The sequence below is a fragment of the Sinohyriopsis cumingii genome, chromosome 14, assembly GCF_028554795.1.
Source record: "Sinohyriopsis cumingii isolate HCF-2022 chromosome 14, ASM2855479v2, whole genome shotgun sequence".
Classification (NCBI taxonomy): Eukaryota; Metazoa; Mollusca; class Bivalvia; order Unionida; family Unionidae; genus Sinohyriopsis; species Sinohyriopsis cumingii.
Window position 1 is genome coordinate 47,560,465 of NC_142974.1, and position 25,436 is coordinate 47,585,900.

The 25,436-nt window shown below is 33.5% G+C and overlaps 1 protein-coding gene across 6 annotated transcripts; it reads left to right on the forward strand.

Moving 5' to 3' along the window:
• The first annotated feature begins 328 nt into the window (after nt 1–328).
• On the forward strand, nt 329–25,323 carry LOC149783715 (uncharacterized). 6 transcript variants are annotated; one of them, XM_089931964.1, is made up of 7 exons: nt 329–484; nt 5,827–6,035; nt 16,109–16,165; nt 17,305–17,364; nt 17,956–17,979; nt 22,621–22,677; nt 23,862–25,323. In XM_089931964.1, exons 1-7 carry the CDS (start codon nt 429–431, stop codon nt 24,152–24,154), a joined length of 756 nt encoding a protein of 251 aa, XP_089788090.1. In that variant the 5' UTR covers nt 329–428; the 3' UTR covers nt 24,155–25,323. The 6 variants fall into 6 exon arrangements, with proteins under 6 accessions (XP_089788090.1, XP_089788088.1, XP_089788085.1 ...); XM_089931959.1 differs by lacking the exon at nt 329–484 and having other exon boundaries at nt 5,329–6,035; XM_089931962.1 differs by lacking the exons at nt 329–484; nt 16,109–16,165 and having other exon boundaries at nt 5,328–6,035.
• The last annotated feature ends 113 nt before the right edge of the window (nt 25,324–25,436 follow it).

The following is a 25,436-nucleotide window of genomic DNA, read 5'->3' on the forward strand; positions in this document are numbered from 1 at the left end:
AAACAATGGTGTAGATAGTATCAGGGAACACTAAAGGCTTTAACCTTCCACAATCAGTCTTTTGACCCGTATGACAGAACTTATGGATCTACTGAAATCGGACCGTCTGTCATGTCAGACTTAGTTCTGGACTCAACTGGTTACGTGTTTGTGTGTGTGAGAGAGAGAGAGAGAGACTCAGATGAATAAAATAAAATCGATGTTTTTAGTACTTTTATCAACCTACTTTGAAAATCTGAAAATAAATTGGAGAGTGATATACAGCTGACAAAACGTCATATCTCAAAGTTGTCTAATCTTTTTCATTTGATATGTATTTTTCTCTCCGTCGATTGTTGCTGTTTCAGGGATGAAAAGGAAAATACGTTCAAGACAGACACAAGGTGCTTCATCTTAATCACAAATGCTCTCGTCTACATCTTGAGATTATGACTCGTATACTTACTGGAACTGCACTGAAAACACTCATATGCTTCTACACGTGGTAAATATTTCAGGAATTTTGCTGTTCAAACTGTTTTGATTAGTCGTGTTTTTATTGGCCCTCAAGAAAAAACGTTCAAATGGAGATTATCTTTGCAAAATTGTTACAAATATTCATTATAGGTGGATTTTTATTTATAGAAATATCTCTAAGAATTCAGTTGTATGCATACAGGTGAAAACGGTGTTCTGAAGACACAGAAGCATGAATATAAACTGTATTATATAATAACATTTAACAACCAGTGCATCTTCCTGTAAACCCATAGACACGGCTTTTCATGCAAAGAAAGTCGGTTTAAAATAATTATCTTTCAATGTAACTTGAAATTCCTAACTATTGTTAATTCAGACTACCTTTGTAACTGTATGTTGTATTGGTCACTCATATGCACATGTATTATTGTCGATAGCGCAGTGTGACCTAAGTGTATTTCCGTGCAACAAAACTCGTATGCTCATATAGGCCGATCATTTATCCGATTTTAAATTACCATTCGAACGATATACGATGAAAGTGTCATGCATTATTAAAATCTTGATCAAATAAAAGCTTGCATTTCCTATTTAATAAGGTTTTCAATTGGTAGCATAACTCCATTTAAATATTGTCTGAAGAGTCATCGATACTCAGCTGTAACGTGAAAGTGTGTGAACATAAAACTGTTAATACAAGATACACGTATTCTTATAGTGCGACAAATTACCCCCCCCCCCATTTGTTTTGGTTCTGGTGTACTAGTTGTGGGTTTGATATGCTAACATTGAGGAATTGTTTGCAATATACAAGTATACGGTTTAGATAATTAATGGGTTTTCACGAGTCCCTTGAGCTGGTGCTTGTTGAAAGGTCGTTTTGGCAATATACCAAGAATTTTTTCCGGAACAAACTCTTTGTATGTTGACTTGAATAATAACGTTAAATTAGATTACCCTATGTCCTGTGACCATGCTGAGTTTGGTGACTACACACGGTTGTCACGAAATAACGGTAAATATTTACACTGTACGCGGTTGTGTTCCTGGATGATTTGTGTGCAACAATATTGTACATTTTAACGAACAGGTTTGAAAATACTCACACATTGAGCATCGGTATCAACATAGTTTTAGTGGAGGTGATTTTTCGGTTTAGAGTTAGTATTGCAAATAATTAAGGGCTCCTCTATATTCAGTACCATGTTTGGTTTGGAAATCGAGACATTTAAAGCAATAGTGGCACGCAGAAGAATACATAGATCGGGAAATACATCTGAAGCAGAAATGTACTGTTGGCATTGGACTGACGTTATATAATTTTCTGGTAGAATAGTTGTTACGTCTGTAATTATTTAGCGGAATTGTAGTTTTTGAATAAGGAAATCGCAATATCTTTTGACATTAGTGTACATAATCGATTTCTTCCAAAATAAAACTTTTACCAACCTCCATGTTACCTAACTCCTCTCCCATGCTTGCGCTTTGGGTATGACGCAAATTAGGCAATACAGCTTCCTAGCGGCTCTCATATCATGCAAGGCATATTATATTAAGTAATTTGTAACCGGGTGCAACTTAGTGTAGAATGATGACAAACCATATAATGTTTCTTGTATTATTATCGATTACTACTAATACGTTTCCACTTTATTGTTACACTGGCGTATTACAGCCTATTAAACGTATGGTTTATGATCTCAGAGTGACGTATAAAAAGGCACATCCATGACCAGGCTGATCAGCATTTTGAAGATTTCAATAATCTACATGTCACTTAAGAACTACACGATATATATGTACTTTTATTTTTGCTAGTATCGTTTTCTTAGAAAACGATAGTTTAGATGAAAGCATTATATATATATATATATATATATATATATATATATATATATATATATATATATATATATATAAATTGTATGTATGATAACATCTAATTAATATCAATTGTCTTGTGAGACCTCTACTGGTTACTTAGGGCTACTGAACATTAGATGCATTTTGTTTGAAACATACTTTTATTACCTTGGAGAAGCAGATTATGTCAATTCATCCGTATCAGGAATCGTGATCTTTAAATCTTTTTAATTTCAGAGAGCAGCGTGGAGTAACATAAAATGGTGTCATAATATAAGGTCAGCATATAAGCTTTATTGTTGTGTACACAATAGGCAATTGTTGTGTACAAAAATAGGCAGATAACACTTAGACACAACAATTCAAATAGTCGTAGCCAATTATGGACCCTCACACTCCCCATACACCCACGTGATACGAACGTAATGCTGTGGCGGTGTGTTAATGTGAAAGTTCAACAAAACGAGTGTTCTTTATTAGGTGGATTTCGATTCAATTTACTGTCACTAGTTCCAAAATGCTACCTCTTCTACTCTGTCTCTGTCTCTGTCTGTCTGTCTGTCTGTATGTCTCTCTCTCTCTCTCTCTCTCTCTTTCTCTTCCAGCAGACGACACAAGCAAGCATGCAGGTATGATGTCAACAGATAGTAAGGTTAAGCGACAATGGACAGGAAGTTAGTCGTTTCAAACAAAACGGTGGTAATGTTATTTCAACTCTCTTTAAAATAGTGGAGCATTTATCACGTGCAAAGAGAGAATCTGTCTGTTAGCTTTCTTTGTAACCCTTTGTAACAGGTAAACACTAAGCTTTAAGCAATTGTATAAATGGTATTAAACATATACTGGCAAATTGATTTTTTTATTAAAGCCGAAATAACCCAGTTATGAGCTTAAAAAACCCAGACAGACAAACAACCAGCCACACATAATCATTCAAATATTAGCTGCTTTATAATGAAATATAACTATTGGTTAGAGTTTTGAAATTGCGGTACCAACTAATTCGCTTGTATGAAAACACAATGTTCTCTGATGCATATATTATATAATATTGTCTATCTAAAATGTAATGATAGAATCTGTCGCTTAAGCGTAAAATAGAAAAACTTTTATTAAAATAATAATAACAAATGTCAGTTAAAAATCCCTCGCATTGGCTGTCCCCTTCTATTGGCTCAGAACCAAAGTTATCCATGTGCTTGGAGTGATGACGTCATTCAGGATGGTACGCATTTCTTTATAATTAAAAATAGTAACGTTCGTGGAGTGATAACATTTTTAAGATGGCTTTTCTTTAGTAGAAATCATCCTTATTGTATCATAATAGACCTCCATTTTAATGCTTGGTGAAATAAACATACCTACTGTCCTTCAGTAGCTTTCATATCACGCACCGTCAAAGAGAGCAATCGCAGACTGACAATCTTGTAAGGACATGTACAAGTCCTCTACAACATATAAGGGAGATAACTCTGCCGATACTGGTCAAGGATAAGAAACGTTTTGTCACAGAACATTTTCACTGTTATGAATCAGCTAAAAAAAGTAAAAACACTATACAGAATGAGAAACATCTAAATTTCTTATGTAGCCAAAAAGACTCAGCCTTCTTCTAATAATGATAGAAGCTTCATCAAGTTGTGTTGTTTATTATCCAATGCAATGCTAGCTAGGCCCATTTTTACATTTGGCATTCGGTACCATAATACCTATCGTGAACTTTAATTGCTCTAAAATCAACTTTTATATGGCTCTAGAGGGTACAAAAGACAAGTTTTTGTAATCTTGCCTGTCAAACACAAACTAAAATGCATGTAAATGATACGGAGCTGTGAATGCCGAAATCAGTTTACTGGATGATAAGTATCTTTAACGAAACGAAGCTATCCAATCGCTTTCTTCAATATTATTATTTTAATAATTTTATTATAATTTTTGAAATGTTATAACTTTATTATACCATATTTTGTTGTGCATACTAATTTAACAATAACATTTTTGAAATGTTATAACTTTATTATACCATCTTATGTTGTGCAAAATAAATTAACAGTACTATTTTTGAAATGTTGTAGCTTTATTTTTCCACATTGTGTTGAGAAAAATAATGTAATAGTAACGTTCTAGCAAGGATAATTTAAATATGGTGTAAAAGGTGCACAGTCTCTTTCCCCTTAGACTTAATGCAAAACTGTTGTTTTAGTATAAACAAAGAGAATGGAAGAGGACTGTAACATTACAGATATCAACATGTATGTCTCAATAGTTTTATTAAACTCCCTCGTTTTTAAATGTTAACATGGAGTGCAATTTATCCAGTCAACATACCTTTATTTATATCTGTTTTAGTGATTTTCTTGCATTATTGTATATATTTCTAACATATATATAGAATTCATATGTTAGAAATATATACAATATTGCAAGAAAATCACTAAAATGTATATTATATTGGAGTGTCCTTTTCCAATAAAATGACTTGAATCAAATCGTATTGCAATTCAGTCCTAGTAAACAGCACACAGACGCACACACTAACATCAACCCGCTAAAGATATTTTCAGATTGGTTGAGCATAATATAATGCATAATAAAGGCTGTAAAGAGTTTTAGAGTCATCATCAAAAATGTTATGACGATTATTAAAATATATGCATTATTAAGATAATTACATATGTAAGTGAATGCAATTTAATTGAGAGAAAATCAATAATTACCCACCTTAATAGTCATACTATCTTCATCGACATCATATTCATTATTATCACTGCGGTTTGCTTGAGTGAGTGGGTTGGTGCACATTTTCCATAGTGGAAGTAGATAATTATATAAGAGAGTATCCACATAAGGCTAAATATCATGTATACAATTTTAGCGAGGGCCAAATCAGAGTGGTAAAAAAATCCACTGACACCGACTCTATTAGCTTGACTGTCTCGCTCACAGTTATTATGTGCATGTACGGGCATGACAAGAAGGTACGGGATTCCCATATTAAGAAAAACCCAGTACCTTAAAATAACGCCACGTAGTTATACATAAATTGGATACGTTCAAAATACGCTCGAGTATCTATTAGTTTCTAACGAAGCTATCCAACTATTAAAAATCTAAGGATCTTGCTACTAATAGCAGGTGACGCGTGGAGGTTTTCGTACACTACTGCATTCAAAGTGACCACACAAACGAAACCAGAATTGTCTCGCAACTGAAAGAGAAGTGTAGCATGGCGGAGAGAAACGAAACCGCTGTTTCAAGCGATGAAAGCTCAATATTACAGGACGCAAAGCCCAGATATTCTGCGAAAACAACAGAGTACCTATCTGGGCCTATGCTGCTCTTAATATTTAAATACTTATCTGTTTACGACCTTTTACTTAGGGCTGGACTGGTATGCAAGTCATGGTACCATGTGGCCAGGGATCGAGAACTCTGGATGACTGTAGACCTAACTAAGCAACAGAAGCTGAAGCCGCGAGATTTATTGAAACTATTATCTTTCAGCAATTTCAGGATTATCGATCTTCACTTGCCTCAACTTACTCAAAAAGAACGTTTTTCAGCGCACGAGGAAAGACTTTTAATCCTCCTTCTTCGCAAATGTCAATGTCTAAGGGTACTGCAACTGTGTCGGCTTTGCTGGAGAAGTCTCAGTACCGATGATGTTCAGGAAGCAAATTCATCGCTGAAAATAAAGTTTGATTGCTGTACAGGTACGTGAAAATGCATCTGTTTTTTACAAATTAAATAATCTTTAATCTTGGGCGCAATTTGTGCTATGTGCAATAGTTACAATAGTCCACGTTTGCATCGTCAGCGTCTTACGTATGTGAGGTAAACTGGACTTCATAAATTAATACAAAAATTGATCTAAATACAGTAGTAACAAGATGTTACATTTCCAACTGGAAATAATCCCTCATAGAAAGTTTTATTTTATCGGTGATACACAGCAAATAATGGTTAAAATTAATGTTTAATTTTATGAATAAAACAGTTATCTAATCATATCAATGTTGCCACGAGTAAATTTTCTTTCGGACTGTGTTATTGCAATAGCCTCAGGATACACAAGTAGTTCCCTCATTTTGAATAAACCATAGAATATAACTTAATCGTGATTTGTAAGAAAAATGAAAATAATATTAGCATAATAAAAGAGATGACAATAATGAAGCGTAATATTCAAGTCGTAAAACAACTGTGAATAATTTTATTTTACAATAAACGATATAATCCTTACGTTCTGGAAAATATAAGTAGCTATTGTGACCAAGGAATATATAATACACAATCATTGTCAGTGTTAGTACAGGTTTAATGTGATAATGCTTTTCATTGCACACTTGTAAAAAGCTATATTTGGATTAATTACTGTCATTGAAGGTTAATGTTAACCCAGTACTAAAATAATACAGTCCTTATCAGCAATCCGATTAGAATATAATATTTCGCCGCACAGTTCGACGGAGAAGAATAGTGTCTGTGACAATAGTAAACGTTACAAACGGAGGATAACAAAATTTGAGTATGCATTTAATTGTCTCGGATTTGAAATATATTTATCTCAATTTATTTCAATTTAATTGTTTGTCAGTTTTAAAATTTCTTTTATTTTTCATTATATGATATTGTAATGTAAATTTATTCACTTGAGATGATACTTTTTTCAAAAAATAATTTGACCTTGACTGTTAGTTTATAAACACCAGGTGTTGATCAAAATCCTGACCTTATTTCAAAATTTGTAGCAACCATCGTAAACAAGTTCTATTTTATTTTAAGATGATTGGTTGTTGTCGAGGTCATAATGGGACTTCGTCTTTAATATGTAAACAATGTTTTCATTTTTTATTTCTTACAGCAAATGATTAGTTTTCGTCAATGGTCACACTGGGTGTACGTGACCTTTAGGAGCTACATGGTTTCTATAATCTTCGAGAAGATGGTCACTTGACCTCTTGTTTACGTTTTAGGATAAGATATGATCACTTTTTTTGGAAATGTTTTCTCAATTGTAGCTGGGCCTTTTCTTACACTAGAAGTTGTATGTTTGGTCTGTTTGGAGTTATTTCAAATTACGTGGATTCTAAAGGATTAATTCTGTTATTGTTTGGAAAATATGTGTGCTCAAGTAAAATTGTTGAACAAGGACAGTTTTTTTGTATAAAATTTTATTCAGCTATCAGAAACCGGAGTGATAATTCTTGTTTCTACAAGGAACTGTCGACTTTAACACTACATATTGCAACATACGTCATCGTCTTCCATCTTGGATTCTTCGTCGTGATTCGAACGTGAAATCAGTAGAATATTTTATTATTAGGCCTACTAAAATTTTATTCTTGGATCATTCTTGGATTATTGTTGGATTTGATTCTATAAAACCGTAAGTTCATATTTTTTCATTTTGCAGAATTTTTTCCAGCAAAATAAATGATTGTATTTTTTTAAAGCTTGTTGTTTTCACTCTTTTTTGTTTTACTGTTTATTCGAGCCTAAACACGTGACATAAGAATTGGGAGCTCGTCCTAAGGTTAATTTTGAATTTTGGATAGAATATTTTAGAACAATTAGATCTTTTGACAAAAGATGAATTGATTCAACTTGCTAGAAAATACGATTTTTCTGAGGTAAAGGCTTCCTTAACTAAACAGGAGGTAAGAAAAAGCTTGGTTCAGTACTTAGTAGAAACGAATGTTTTGGATAAAAGTGCTTTGGTTTCGATCATTAAATTTGTATCAGACTCTGACACAAAAGAAAAGGAATTTGAATCAAAATACAAGATGGAATTGTAGTTAAGGAAGCTGGAACTTCAGAAAGAAGAAAGAGAGAGAGAGATGCAAATGCTGTTAAAAGAAAAACAAATGCATCTACAATATGAGAAAGAGGAGAGAGAGAAAGAAAAACAGATGCAAACGCAGTTAGATAAGGAAGAAATAGAGAAAGAATGACAGATACAGTTGCAAAAAGATCAAATGCATTTACAAGCGGAAGAAAGAGAAAAAGAAAAAGAAATGCAATTACAATAAGAACGAATGCAAATGCAATTAGATAAGGACGAACGATATAAAGAGAGGGAATATCATTTTAGAATAAAAGAAATGGAACTGGCAAGTGAAAAGCACATTCATACTTCAAATCAAAATTTAAGTTTTGATCCTGCAAAGAATATTAGATTAGTGCCCCCTGTCACAGAAAAAGAAGTAGACAAATACTTTACTCGTTTTGAAAAAGTTGCAGAAAATTTGAAATGCCAAGGGAGCATTGGACTCAGTTATTACAATGTGTACTCACTTGTAAGGATAGTGATATTTACAATACAATGTCAGTTCACCAAAGTGGTGACTGTGATGTGGTTAAAGAATGCATCCTAATGGGTTACAAGTTAGTCCCTGAAGCTTATCGGCAAAAATTCAGAAGCTATAGAAAAGAAGCTGGACAAACTCATGTCGAATTTGCTAGAGAAAAAACCCCTGATATTTGATAGATGATGCTTAGCCAGAAAGTGGAATGAGATTATGAAAGTCTCAAACAACTTGTATTACTTGAAGATTTCAAAAACTGTGTCCATAGTCACATTAAGTCTTATCTAGACGAGCATTAGATTGAAACCTTGGAAAATGCTGCTCGTGCTGCTGATGAGTATTCTTTAAATCATAAAGTTCCTTTTGTAAAAAAGACTTCTACTCAAAAGTCTTCTGGCAGAAACGTATTTTAGGCTAATACAAGCCCTTCTAAAACTCAAACTGGCACAACTTCTAAAAATCAAACTTCAGAGAAGTTTGATTCAAGATCCTTGTCTCTTCCTATACGTACCCATTGCAAGAAAAAAGGACACGTTATTTCTGATTGCTTCAAATTGAAAAAATAGGCATCAGAATCAAGACAGACCTATTCCAAATGCTCTTATTTCTAAGAGGTCAAGGTCACGGTCATGTATTAAAAGCAAAACATTTGTTGGGTCTAATAAATCCCAGTCTGATTCGATTATGGAGAATTATGAGCCTTTCATATCGAAGGGTTATATATCACTCTTGAGTGATTCGGCCAATCATATCCCTATTAAAATTTTAAGGGACACACAGGATCTTCTCAGAGTCTTTTATTGTCAGGTGCTTTGCCTTTTTCTGAGAAGTCTTCTAATGAATGTGTTCTTATTCAGGGAGTAGAGTGCGGCTTTGTTAATGTTCCTCTCCATTGTGGAAATTTGTCATCAGACTTTGTCTCAGGACCCGTGACAGTCGGAACATTCTCTGTTTTACCCGTTGAGGGCATTCATTTTTTACTAGGCAACGACCTAGCTGGAGACAAGGTTGTGGTTAATCCACTTGTAACTGACAAGCCTTGCATGGATCAGAAAGTCGATCCAATTGAAAAGAATTCCCTGATGTATTTCCAGCTTGTACAGTTACCAGAGCTATGGTAAAGAAAGCGCTTGAGAATGATGTAGATAAGGAAAGTATTCCTTCAGGTGACACATGTATTGGTCAGGATTTTGATGAGGTCACTTTCACTCCTTTTTTGGATCAATCAGAAGATCCTCTCTTAACGACTCATTCTCTTTATTCTAATCAGGGTGATAAACGACAATCTCTTGTCGTTGAACAGGAAAAAGATCCAGATATCGCCAGTTTGTTTCAAAGGCCCATTAGTGAAACTGTCTGTTATTTTATTACAAATGGAGTTCTTATGAGAAAATGGAGACCTCCCGATGTACATGCTGATGACGAATGGTCAGTGAACTATCAAATTGTAGTTCCAAAACCTTACAGACAGGAAATACTTAGTCTGGCCCATGAAACTCCATTGGCTGGTTATTTAGGGATCATTAAAACGTACCACAAGATCTTAACACACTTTTATTAGCCAAAAATAAAAAAATGATGTTGGTAAATACTACAGATCTTGTCAAACTTGTTAAATGGTAGGAAAACCAAATCAGAAAATTCCCAAGGCTAATCTACAACCTATTCCTGCCTTTGACGAACCATTTAGTAGAATTATGGTAGATTGTGTTGGTCCTTTACCTAAGACCAAGTCAGGTAACCAATATCTGTTGATTATTACGTGTGCATGAACAAGGTTTCTAGAGACAATTCCCTTGAAGAATATGCAATCTAAAACAATAGTAAAAGGTTTGATAAAGTTATTTTACTCAATTTGGCCTTCCCAAGTCCGTACAGTCTGATCAAGTCTCAAATTTCATGTCTGGAAGTTTCCAGCAAGTTTTGTAAAAAATAGGCATTCAACAATTCAAATATTCTGCCTATCACCCTGAGAGCCAAGGGGCATTAGAAAGATTCCATCAGACTTTGAAAAATATGATTCGATCATATTGTTTTGATACGGGTAATAATTGAGGTGAAGGCATTCATTTACTATTATTTGCTGTTAGGGAATCAGTTCAAGAATCTTTATGTTTCAGTCCCTTTGAATTGGTTTTAGGACACACTGTGCGAGGACCATTTAAGTTATTGAAAGAGAAATCTCTTCCTAATGAAGAATTTGAAATTAATCTTCTGGATTATGTTTTTAATTTTAAATATAAGTTGTCAAAGGCTTGTGAGGTCGCAAGAGCAAATCTGCACTCTACTCAAACCAAATTTGAAGTCAAGATATGATAAAAACTAGAAGGAAAGGAGTTTTTTAGCCTGATGATATAGTCGTGGCTCTTTTGCTAATGCCACAAAATCATCTTCAGGCCAAGTATTATGGTCCCTACACAGTTGACAGGAAAATAAATGATTTAGATTACATCATAAATACTCCTGGGAGGTGTAAACAAAAACAACTCTGTCACATGAACATGCTAAAAGAGTATATTGAAAGAGATAGGCAGGTTAAACATGTAATTAATTTAGTTGTATCTGTCCCACTCAGTGAAGATTTAAGTGAAGGAATATCATCGGATTCTACTGATATTGGAGTGACAAATCTTCGGAATTGAGAAATTATGAAAGATCTGGACCAGAAACTTTCACATTTGCAAGAGCAAGAAAGAAATGAACTTAAACAGTTATCATATGAATATGAGCTCTTATTTCCAAATGTTCCTACAAGAACAACACAATTTTACATGACGTTGAAATTGTAAATTCCAAACCTGTGAAACAACACCCGTACAGGATGAACCCTCTCAAACAGGAATAATTGAAAAAAAGAAATTCAATATTTGCTGGAGAATGATTTTAAAGAGCCCAGTAAAAGTGACTGGAGTTGACCATGCATACTTGTTCCAAAAGCAGATAAAACGTTTCGTATGTGTAATGATTATAGGAAGGTGAATAGTGTGACAAAATCAGATTCATTCCCATTGCCAAGAATCGATGACTGTATTGATCTGATCGGGAATGCCAAGTATGTCACCAAATGTGACCTTCTGAAAGGATCTTGGCAGATTCAGCTAACGGAAAGAGCAAAGGAAATTTCAGCATTTGTGACTCCGGATGGACTTTGCCAATAAAAGTAATGCCGCCAAGTACATTTCAGCGTCTCAGGAATATGATTACCTCTGGTCTAGACAATTGTGATGCTTACATCGATGATATCATCATCTACAACGACAGCTGGAAAGAACATTTAGCAACAATTCGGAAATTCTTTGACAGAGTCACAGATGCATGTTTGACAATTTATCTAAAAGTGAGTTCTGCCGCGTAAGTGTAACTTTTTTAGGATACATCCTGGGACATTGACAAGTTAAAACTATAGATGCTAAGGTCAAGGCTATCTCTGAATTTCCCGTACCTGTTAACAAAAAGCAACTGATGCGATTTTTGGATATGTACGGCTACTATCGAACATTTGGTTCAATTTTTCTGTGATTGCTGAACCCCTGACATATTTATTGAGTAAGAAAAACAAGTTCCTTTGGACTGGAACATCTTTAGAGACTTTTGAAAAGTTGAAAGCCACACTTAAAAGCGCGCCATTTCGTACAGCTCCAAATTTCAGCAAATCTTTTAAACAAGCTGTTCTTGCAAGTGATGTTGGGGTTGGATTCAAGAAGATGAAAATGGTATTGATCATCCAGTAGTTCAGCTCCGTTTTTGATTATTGTATTTAGTGACCATATCCCCCTTACTTTCATCGGCAAGATGAAACATAAAAATCGAAGACTATTAAGATAGAGTTTGTTATTACAGGAATATAAGCTTGCCATCAGGCACATCAAGGTAAAATATAATTTAATAGCAGACGTACTTTCCCGTGTATAACAATCTATTATTTCAGGTACACTGTGCAAGGTATAAATTATTTTTTTAAACTCATGTATATTTAGACTGGTGAAAAGAAAGCTTTATATATAAATCCTTCTTTATCTTTATGGGGGAAGTGTTATATATATTTGATTTACTTGTATCTGATTTAAAATATATTTATCTGAATTTAATTGTCTGTCAGTTTAAATATTTTTATTTTTCATTACATGATCTTGCAATGTAAATTTATTCACTAGAGATGACACTTTTTCAGAAAATATTTTGACATTGACTGTTAGTTTATAAACACCTTGCTTCAAAATTTGTAGCAACCATCGTAAACAAGTTCTATTTATTTTTAAATGATTGGTTGTTGTCGAGGTTATTATAGGACTTCGTCTTTAAGATGTAAACAATTTGTTTTAGATTTTGATTTTTTAGAGTAAAATGATTGGTTTTCGTTAGTGTCACACTGGGTGTACGTGACCTTCAGTAGGTACATGGTTCAATAATCCTCTAGATGATGATCACGTGACCCCTTGTTTCCGTTTTAGGATAAAATATAATCTCTATTTTGGAAAATTATTCTCAGTTGTAGCAGATCCTTTTCTTACATTTGAGGTTGTATGTTGTGCTGTTTGGAGTTATTTCAATTTACGTGGATTCAAAGGGATTAATTCTGTTATATTTCTGGAAAGTACGTGTGCTCATGTAAAACTGTTGAACAAGGACAGTTTTTTACATAAAAATATATTCAGCCATCACAAACCGGAGTGATATTTCTTGTTTCTACAAGGAACTGTAGACTTCAACACTACATATTGCAGCATACGTCATCGTCTTCCATCTTGGATTCTTCGTCGAGATTCGAACGTGAAGTCAGTAGAATATTTTATTATTAGGACTGCTAAAATTTTATTCTTGGATTATTTTTGGATTATTTTTGGATTTGATTATATAAAATCAAAAGTTCATATTTTTTCATTTTTGCAGAAGTTTTCCTGGAAAAATAAATGATTGTATTTTTTTAAAGCTTGTTGTTTTCACTCTTTCTTGTGTTACTGTTATTTGAGCCTAAATACGTGACATAAGAACATTGTTGTACTATTTATTAAAAAATGGACTTTCGAAAGCGTCAGACTTATCTGTATTTGATGCCTTCATTGGACCATGAAAGCGTCAGTTGTGTCATTAGAAAAAAAAAACTTGATTGACTTCCAATCTATTTAAACGTAGGAAGTGGCTAATTTATTTGCATAAAGTTATAAAGACACACGTGCCTGCAGAGCATGACAAAATTGTATTGTACTGTAATGTATGATAATAGTTCATAAAGACATTAATATGATTTAAAGCGAGAAATAAATGATCGATTGCAGGTCAAGTTGTGCAATTGAAAATTTCAATAAATCCTTGTAGCATGCACTCTCCTTACATAACTGTTGCTTTAGTCACGATGCTGCTGGTGTTGGTGGTGAGTCACAAGAGTTTTTCGTCTGGAGTGTTGTATCCTATCCCATGTTTTCGTAAGGCAGGGTCGTCACTAACAACTATGAATTATTTTGCAATGAACAATGAGAACTAACCATTGGGCATATATGCCTAATTACGTGATTTTGATACGGGCAATCCATCTTAGTCCTTTTATTTTAAAGATAGTTTAATTCTACAGAATTGAAAGCGTACACTTTAGTCTAAATCTTTCAATTGGATTTTCTTTGCGATCCAAGCTTTTCGTTTATCGTTCGCTCTTTGCAACAAACTTGACATTAACTATACTTAGTACACTGAAATAAAGTGTATTGCAGTGTATGTCTGTTTATTGTTTTTGGTTTATGTTTTGTCTCGATGCTTTAATTTAATGTTTGTAGATTCTGCAAGAGTCGCATTTATTTAATTTTAGTGCATATATTTTGTTATTGTTCCTTTCGCCCTATCCCAATCGTTTCCATTTTCATGGTAGACTATATTAAGCAGATAGCTTCCCAACAAAGCTAATGAATTTCATGGTGTAAATACTATAGTCACAGTAAAGTTTGTTGCTGTTTTTGATTAATAATCGTTAACATAAAGAGCAGTGTCAATTTGATTCTTCAGTTGTCACTTTTTGTCGTTAAAAAGGTTATAATTACATCGAGACAATTAAAAGATGGATATTGAGATAAATCCTAACCTCAAACACAAAACCAGCATAATTTACAACATACCAACATAACAACAATCATACCCCATCCCTAAATACTCCTCTTCCTGTCCGCGTATCTATACGCTTCACAACGAACTACCTAAGAATGATACAATATCGATACATATATTAACTTAATGTTCTTTCATCTTTAAAACGTCTGTTAGTGGTAGGGTGGTATCATTTAAAATGTGTTGACATATTGGTTACTCCAAACAAACTGATGCCCAATAGTTGTCGGTGACTTAAAAATTCAACCTTAGGGCTACGTTAGGTTGGTTCATTTGATCAGACGCAGGTTTTTATCTTGATCACTACATTTGTTTTGCACAGCATGAGGTTTTGCAATCATTTTATTACCAATTGCATGTCTGCACTTGAAGATGGAGTGTATTACTGTGTTATTTCCGAAACAGAAGAAATAGTGCACGGGACTTCTTATGTTGAACGGGCACGAATGTGGGAGCGGAGATAACTGACAACGAAAACCAGCACGTTGTATTTCTTGAAGAAGCAATAAAACTGTCGCGGGAACAAGCACTAGTTTCTATCAGTGAGAAAGGAAATTACTAATAACGTCCACATCCCGTCTACAAATTTACAACGTGGCAATAACTCGTATTTCGTGCAGTTAGGACAATATCCCTTTGGCAATTCTGTGCCGATTTGCTTTCTTTATATCGTCCTCAAGTTCAGTCACTGATTATATATTTCATTGTAAAATGAGACAATCCACACTTATTCCCCTTGCACAATTAAAGTGATTTAAAGATCATTAATGAACTTTTCTGTGAGAAAATTCTGTGTTTTATTTGTTTCTGTTTGGATTGAGTTTTGATGCCAATGCACCCGGTGTGTAAGACATATCGCAAGTGTAGCCTTCACATTTTATCCAAGTAGACAAGATACGAAACAACAGAAAAACTTTGAGCGAAAGTTGTTATTAACTGATCAGTAAAGTGCTTAGATAGTGTATGGAGAACAAATCTGTAATATCGTCTTTACTTTGATATATGTTATCAGTAGATGAATATTATACCGGAATAAAATAACTAGCATGCAAATGCAGGGAACTGGGCAGACAATGAACCCCGTACGTTAGTTGAATTGTGTTAATGTGTAGAGGGCGAGTGCGTGTCATCAATAACTTTTCATTTTTGTTGGCAGAAGTTAGTGCATATGCCTGCTACTGCTATCTCAGATGTATTCTCAATTTGAAGAATAAAATCTCAAATTGCCAACGAGAATTCACTGCTGTTGAATATTAAAATATGTTGTTTAGGGTATGTAACGTTATGCCTCGATTCTTCACCTCTTCATCGATATAGGTATCGATATGGAAACAAATATCGATGCATTAAAATATCAATATATTCTCTACTCTTTTATTCCACAGTTCATTCTCGTCTTGATCGTCTAATGACCTACAATTATTTCCCTTTAAGGGATATAGGTATGTACATTAAACGTTTCAACGTTTCAGCTATCAAGATATAGTTATAAATACACAATTTGTCATGAGTGTTATGGACGTTAGATGATAATTAATATAGTGAGATATGTTTCAACATACTATGATGTCCAGAAGTTCATATGTATAGATACAGGGCATAGGGATTGGAAACATTCGTTTCAACTTACAAGTTCCTTTCCATTATGAATATAAATTATTATTTAACAAGCACACATGCAAGAGTTCTGGAGAAGGTCAAGAGATGTGCATATAACATAACGCGAAATGAGAGAGATGAAAGAAGGATACACGGAGGGGAGTGCTTCATGTGTTCCAGTGCATACAGTTGTAACTATAGTCATAATGGGACAATCCGTTGTCACATGCTTATGCACCTGTATGTGCTAAATAATGCATATCTGCATTCCTCTCCTAGGAACACTTTTGTTTCAGATCTTTATAGTTTGTTGAGAAATAAAAAGGTGTCAATATAAATATTAATATTCATTAAGATAATTAAGCTTATTTATGGCGTTATTAAATACTCCATACTAAAAAGGAAAGTAAGAATCGTTTTTCAAACGGAACCCCACTGGAACAGGAAGGATCTGCAATAAAATGTCACGTAAGCAATTTATAACTCAATAAACTGAATTTGGGTCTTAAATGGATTATTAGAACAGAAGCTTGCCTGTTGAATAATGCTAAATAACTTGAAGCAGATATTTTGCGCTCGGTTCCATGAGTAAAATCTATGAAGTCAACATATAACTATTTATATTTGTTTTAATGATTTTCTTGCAATATTGTATACATTTGTAACATATATACAATTCAACAACATCAAAAACCGTTGTGTTCGCAAACTTTACATGGCTGTTTCTGCAGAAAACACAACGGGTTTTGTTTTTATTAGTTTGTCTTGTCTATGTTTTAGATTTGCACTTGAAAAAGACTCATTAAGAGTCAACAGAGCTTAGGCTAGTTAGATACTAGGTTTGCATTGTGCATTGTCAAGATATTGCATATATATATATATATATATATATATATATATATATATATATATATATATATATATATATATATATATATATATATATATATATATATATATTCTCTTATCTGGTATTCCACAGTTCATCCTCTTCATCTCGGTTGTCTAAGGACGTGCTTTCATTCCCGTTTAGAAGATATAGGTATGTATATTAAACGTTTCAACTATCAAAGTAGAGTTATAAATACACACTTTGTCATGAGTGTTATGTACGTTATATTATAATTAATACGATTAGTGTCAACATCTTGTGTTGCTCAGAAGCTCATATATATAGATACAGGGCATAAGGATTGAAAACATTCGTTTCAACTTATAAGTTCCTTTCCATTATAAATAAAAATGATTAATTAACAAGCACACAAGCAAGATATATTGACGTGGTCAAGAGAGGTACATACTACGTGTAACGAAATGAGAGGGATGAAAGAAGGATAAACGAGATGGGGAATGTTTCATGTTATCCAGTACATAGAAATTTACTTGAAGTCGTAACTGGACAAGCCGTTGTCGAATGCTTTAGTATGTGTATGTGCTTAAAAATGCATGTCTGCATTTACTTTTGTAGAACATTTTTGTTTTAAACTTTATTGAGAAATAAAAATGTGTCAATATCAATATTAATATTCATTAAGATAATTTGTGCTTCAATCTTATTTATTGCATTATTAAATAATCTGTATAAAAAAGGAAAATAATAGTCGTTTTCAATTGGGAACTCACGCTGGAACAGGAAGGACTGGCAATAAGATTTCATGTAAGTAAATTTTTATTCAGTAATCTGAATGTGTGTCTTAACAGGGTTATTAGAACAGAAGCTTGCCTCTTGAATAATGCTAAATAACAAATATTTTGCACGCGGTTCCATCAGTCAGCAAGTGTTGGAATATGCGACCTTTTAAACAACGCCGTTCTAAATTGATCATGAATGGTATTAAACGAGCTTCTCAAATTATAGGGCACTCGATATCCTGAACAAACAGAGATTAAATCGGTTATATAATCCGGAGCATGTTTGGTGATTATTTTGATAACACCTGCAATGTATTTTATCGTTCTCCTACCTGCTCGGGTAGTCCAGCGCGTTTTATAATAATGTGGCTTCTTTGCTAGCAACCTTTGGTAGTACAAGAGTTATTCTGGCTGATTCAAGCTGTAAATTTTCACGTTTATCAGAATCTGCCTTAGAATAAGATCATATTTCTTATACATATTCCAGAATTGTCCGAATGCACGTTAAATTGATTTTATGAAGGTTATTCTTTGATAATACTCATTTAAACTTACCCAGTTGTCCATTTCGTATGGATACAAAATTAAGTATAGATTCGATAAGGTTGCTTTAAAGCCATTGGGTGATAAACTAATTCCCAGATGTCTATATGATCTTACAAAATGAATAGTTGCATCCAAAATATTATGGTGTAGTATGTATTCTAACTCTCCGTTAGCGAAGATGACGCAATTTGTTTTGAATGGATACAAATTATGAAAGTAAAGAAAGAATTGCCCAATACAATAATTTTAACAGCATCGTTGGTAAGCTTTGATTGAAAAATGGATCAAGTGATACTCATTGAAAATAGGAAAAAGATGCAAATAGTCTAATCATTATAAACTTGAAGCTAATGTATATAAGAAATAGAAAGGGACTCGATGCACACTTCTTAACATCAATATACAATACAGATATATAGCCTTCTTAACATCCATATCCAAAACATACACACAAAACCACATTTGACACAGATATGCATGACTATTAAGGCTGGATTAATTAAGCGAACGTTTATTGGTTTATTTATTTACATAAGAAATATTGATTCGTTTGTCTCTTGAGTACGAACTAGGCCATAGTTGTATTGTATTGTAACGTATGGCGATGTACGAAGATGTGGTTGTGAGCCACGAATATTATGTTGTCTGGAGTGTTGCATCATCTTTAAAAATGGTGTCGTAAAGCAGGAACATTGATACCAAATACATCGTATTACTGTATACTCATTTTCTTCTCATTTTCTTCTCCATTTTCTTTGTATTGTCAAAGTCGTGCAGTATTTATTCAAACTGCACTGCTTCATATTGCATGACAAGTGTGTCTAAAATAGTATCATGTGTTAGGAAATTTTTTAATTGCAAACAAGGTACGGCGATGGTGGAATTCTTTATTTGTTAGATATGTCTGTGATTAAATTAAACTGGCTTTTTGATCAAGTTTGAGGAAGAGATAGTAAAGTTGTCGTTGTGGATGAATTCACTGAGTCACAAAAGAAACGTTATACCAAACAAACGACCGAACGTAATATCCACAATGTCCACAACAATCTTGAGACACACGGTATTGAAAATACCACCATGATCATTTAAATACCTATTTAGAAGAAATGGTCATAACAGTTCGCAAAACGAATTGTTCAGTCTATTACCCCTGCTCACTTGGGTCTTTAAAAAATAGCATAGAAAGGCATTTTAAGGCCACGGTCTATCGCCTCTCCCCGAGAGACGTCCCATTTTACAAGTGAGTCCAAATACTCAAATGGAAACAAAATACAACCGAAAATAGTCAGTGTTAGCAGAATACCAAGATTCTGAAATTCAATAAGCCATGATCTCGAAGAAGCCTTATTTACATTGGCGCACTGGGCTGTCACATCCCAACTGCTTTGCAATTTTCCCAGTTTTACGCGTTTGAGAAAACGTTTGGATTGTTAGTGGTGAAATTAATGATCTCAGTTGATGTTTGGTGGTGGCAAAAGCCATACAGGTCAGGTAAATTGCTTTGGTCCCTGCAACAAAGATCATGCACGTGATAGGGCATAAACTAATAACAATGGAAATAAATATACTTCCTTTTTCACAATTTACTCAAAATGTTCTTTTTATAGTTATTTCTGCTAATTAAGATTGTGTTGATTCCATGTTTTGGTCCACCTTAAGGTTCAAACTTATCAATGACAGTGCAGAAACACATGCATGTATATGCATGTATCAAGAACAATTCGTCCATTCACACGTTAATCGTACAGAATTGACTCACATAATAGCATCAGTCCATCACAGCAAGAAATGCAAACGTTTGTAGGATCGACCGAAAAACTATCTCCTATTCCAGACCAAATGGACAAGTTGGTTCCATGCGTAGTCATTCCCAATACGACTCTAAATTTGACGTTTAAGTAGATCAAAAAGAGATTTCCTCTCTCAAACAAATGACTGGGAGAGCGATAGGTTACCTTGTTCAAAGGTAGCCAGACGATACTATGTTCGCATATATACTGTTATTATTTATTTGGTTAACTACGCTGGTGTACTTATGTTGGAATCAAGGAGAAATTGAGTTATTTTGTTTCATGTATTGTTCTGTTATTATTCACCTTAATGTAGAAAAACAAAATGAGTAAATACTAAACCGTTACTATATTTGCATAGGAAAATATGAACTCATTTGTTTTTACCTATACTACGCTCTTAACGTAGTGTAGTATTGCTCAAAGTAACTCGTTCATATTTTCCCATATAAATGCAGTAACTTGTCAATACGACCTCTTCTTAACGACAGTATTATATGAAAGAGACGTTTCGATTGCAAACAATAAAGAACAACCTATTGGAATTCTAAACTTAATTCCTTACTTTTTGAGGGATATCTCTCTTAGTGATTTTCTTTTAAAAATGGATACATCCTACGTACTTGAATGTGCACATATATAGTCCCGACTTTAAAACAACCATAAGATTGTAATCGCATTTCAGGCGACTATCCATCTATCATGTTATTCTTACAAATACAATTGATAAAAACTAGACTTATGATACTGAAATCAAGATGAATGCAATAAGGGTATGCTTCTCACATTTTGTATGTTTAGGTATGCGTTGTATCTTTGAATTTAATTTAAATATTTAATAGATTCAACAAAAGTTGCTTTTATTTCATTTTAGTCGATATACATTGTTTTTATTTCTTATCTCAACATCTGCCATTTGAATTGTAATGGTAGACTTTGTTGAGCATAGTTCTCCACAAGAAAGATAATAAATTGCATAGATAGCGTTTATAGAGGTGATAACGTTTCATAATGCTTTTCAATAATAATTATTTTCATAAAGCAGCAACGACGATTTAATTCTTCAGTTGTAACTATATAGTCTTTGTGTTTCATTGCAAACAATATAAATATCTCGAACCAATTAATAAAACGATATTTAGATAAATCATAAGCCTTACAAGTATTCGTCGTATCTTTAGTTCACCCATCCTATTCAGGGTCTTCATTATACTTTCTCGATGACTAAAATAAGAGGAGATTTCTTGTTTTGAATCGTATGTACCTATGTGTTTAGGTACTAAAAGTAACGGTATAAGTTATCATACCATATTATGTTATAAATGAAAAAAAAACAGTAAGAGTTTCGCAATGAGTTATCTTTATTAAGTTATGTTATGAAAAAAGTAGAAATAAGGTTTTCGAGATGATGTATTTTTATTATGCCATATAATATTATAAATGAAAATGTAGCACAATAAATTTTTACAACTACTTAACTTTGGTATACAACATTATAGTTTAAATAAAAATGTAATAGTCAGATTTCCACAAGGAAAGTTTTAAAATGCTATAAGGTTGTACAATCACTTCCTCGTTAAACCCAATGCAGATCCGAATTACTTTAGAAGTTCAACGAGGAACAACAACAACAACAACAGTGACAAAATACCACATCAACAATCATGCCTCTTCTACAAGTCTCCCACCCCCACATACCATTCGTCAAAACAGTTGAACTGGTAGATAACATTTGGAAAGTTGTGGTACGTTTATGCCGTATTGTCAGAAACTGGAAGATGTAATAATAATTAAAAAAATGGCCTATATTGAAACTCTGCAAACGTGACTTAGCAGTTACTCTCATGAGACATTTATTTTTTAGCATAAATATTAGTAGTAGTAGTAAATTACAAACTACCGCTTCGGTGGCCTAGTGGTTATAGCGTCCGCCTCGGATGCGGGAGGTCGTGGGATCGATCCCCGGTCGAGTCATACCAAAGACTTACAAAAATGGTACTAACAGCTGCCTCGCTTGGCGCTCAGTATTAAGAGGTTAGTGTTATGACTGGTCGGCCTGGTGTCAGGATAATGTGACTGGGTGGGACATCATGCTACATGTCTGCGGCATGATGCCCCAGTGCTAGACATCACTATAAACTGTCACACTGCAGACATCGTAGCGATATGACTGAAAAATTGTTAAAGCTACGTTAAAAATCCAAATCACGCACACAAATTACAAACGTGTTTTATATATATATATATATATATATATATATATATATATATATATATATATATATATATATATATATATATATGTATATTCCCATTATCCTTTCATTCAGTATGGATTGGTTCTGTCAGACCGATTATCGATCACCATGTCCATCATCGAATTTCAGGTAGGTACATTAAAAGTTCTAAGTATATTAATAGTGATTGGTCCTGATTGTTATGTAACTTATGTGATAGTCGGAAGTAAGATATACAAACATTCCTATGCAATACATATAAAGAAAAAAAAGACATTTTTCACATGTGGTATAACCATCGTACCTGAATTGATGAAACACAAAATAGTTGATAGCAAAATAGGTCACAAACAGTCACTTGAAATTTTGGTTAAACGGACCGCTAAACAAAAATTCAGATAACATAAGTTTTCTACAGTGTGTCTTGAATTGTTTCAATACATTCGATATTATTTTATAAAGTGGTCCATATAATTTAATATAAGTAATACATTTGAAAGAGTTGACTGTTACAATTTTGTCCTGACAATGTATGTCAGTATTGATACAATGTACATTGTAAACCATACAATTATAACAGTATTTGCTTTGTTTTTAAATGCCCAAAAATAATATTATATTTGTTCAGTCCCTGATGCATGTATTGATTTTAACAAGAGTTATTTAGTTGCACTGGAATCCGTCTTAGTTGGCATTCCATAAAAATACATTTTCTAAGTTCTATTGATACATAATAGGAGTAACATTTTCATATTTCCACATCTTTTCTTAAGTTGTTTACCATCAAGATTAAAACATTACTGTGTAATAGAAAAAAATCACACGCACAAATAACCTCGAACAGACACATGGATATTCGCTAGAAAAAATTGATGGTTATTATCTATTGGCATGATTGTGACAAACGTAGTTTGGCTGGACACTGGCTCTAGCCCTACGTCAAAGATTGATGTATATTTATTTTACAGCAAGAACAATTCTCTCAAAACAAATATTACAAATAACAACATGATTCAGCATCCTGCTTTGATTAAGTGACCCGCTATATTCAGCGACTCAGCATACACACAATACATATGTACAATAGAAAAGCCATACTACATTGTGTTGACAGTAAATACGACTATGTACAAATTCGTTTGAGATCTTTAAAATATTTTCACCATACCTCATATTGTCAATAGTATTTGTAACATTGCTCATAGCATCGCAGAGCTGTAGAGATCCAGTTTATTGCAATGGTTTCTGTTGTTTATGTATCATGATTATTATTATTATTATTATTATTATTTTCGGTTTTCCCTCAGGGATTTATAGGTTTAATTTAATTCCAGCGTTTGCAACCTCTTTCCCGACAAGCTTCACCGATCACAATACGAATCTAATGGAAAGGAGAATCACTTTACAAGACCGGGAACTGGAGATGAAAATGCAAAATACTAACAAAAGTAGCATGCCAAAACGTAATTTCCAGCCATATAGAAACATCATGAGGCAGGCTAGAAAGTGTCCAAGGCAAAAGCATGAACTGAGACCACCTGCGAATATCGTTAAACAGACAAACGGGTATCATCAGCCTAGGAAGGGACCGATTAAAAGATCAGGACAGAAGTGCATTAAACAATAGCGTCTTAAGTTGAAAACATAGCGTTTTGAATACTGCGATAACTGTTCACCTTTACTTATATAGAAACAAAGCAGCTGATAATCCAACGAATGTAACAATTTCACAGGTTTTGCATGTTGTGACTTTCTTTAGATAGCTTAACCGTATAATTCATTCTAAATCATGATCCCAATATGAAATAGTATAATGTATTTATGTATCTGTATCAAAATAATTAAACTCGTCTTGATTTTGAGTAATATTTGCAAATTGAGCGCAATAGAATGTGATTGAAACACCCAAATATCGTGGTTTCGAACCAGGAAACAAGATTTGGTGCAATTATCATTTCAGTTTTATATGATCACACAGTTTTAAGGTTTTGGCGCATTTATTAACATTAAATTAAACTCCAATTTATAAAACTGGCCTTGTAACTTCAAAATTTCTTGGAGCTACAGTCCTTTGACTTCCGATTTTCCTCTTACATCTCGGACATTCTTAATTGTACTGGATGCTTTAGTTGTTCTTTGGAGGACGAGCATATCCCTATGTAAAACCAACCAATCAAATTGTGTTGCCTATTATGGATGACTCACCACCTGACCTAATATATCCAGATTGTATTCGTTAGTGGTCAGTAATAAAGGTAAAACATGTTCTTGTAAAAATGAGGTTCCCCATGGGGAATACAGGAAATTATTAGTTCGAATTCTGAAGAGCTTGGGTTCTTTGCAGAAAGAATAAACAAACACTCTGGTAATAGTATGTTGTGTGCTTGAGAAATATGCTTATTCGGAAAACATATTTTGAATTCAAATACAATTAATAAACTATATAAACGGAGCTAAATTTATAAACCGCCCAGAGATTAAGACGTTTATAATCCTTCTGCCAGATCGCCATTCTTCTTAACTCGAAGGGCGGAGTACATTCCTCACTGGTCAATTTAGGAACTGCAAAACCAATAGGAGAAATACTTGCAATTATAGTTTGACTCGCCATCGGAATGAAATTCACAATAACGTGTAATTCACTGTATTTTGCCCGCGCAGTGCCCAGACATAATAATTTACTTTACACGCCTATTGGTAATTTGTGTTGTTTAGTATATTTAAGATTTGTCCTATCTGTGGCAAAAGGATGTTAATGTTCACTTATCTGTGTAAATAAACAATTTTTTATCCTTATTTATAGTGCCTTTTTATTTGCGTATTTAACTATTTGTATATATTATATTTTATATTCACTTAGACAAAGCGTTATGTTTATTAATACGATGCTTATTCTACCTAATCTATAA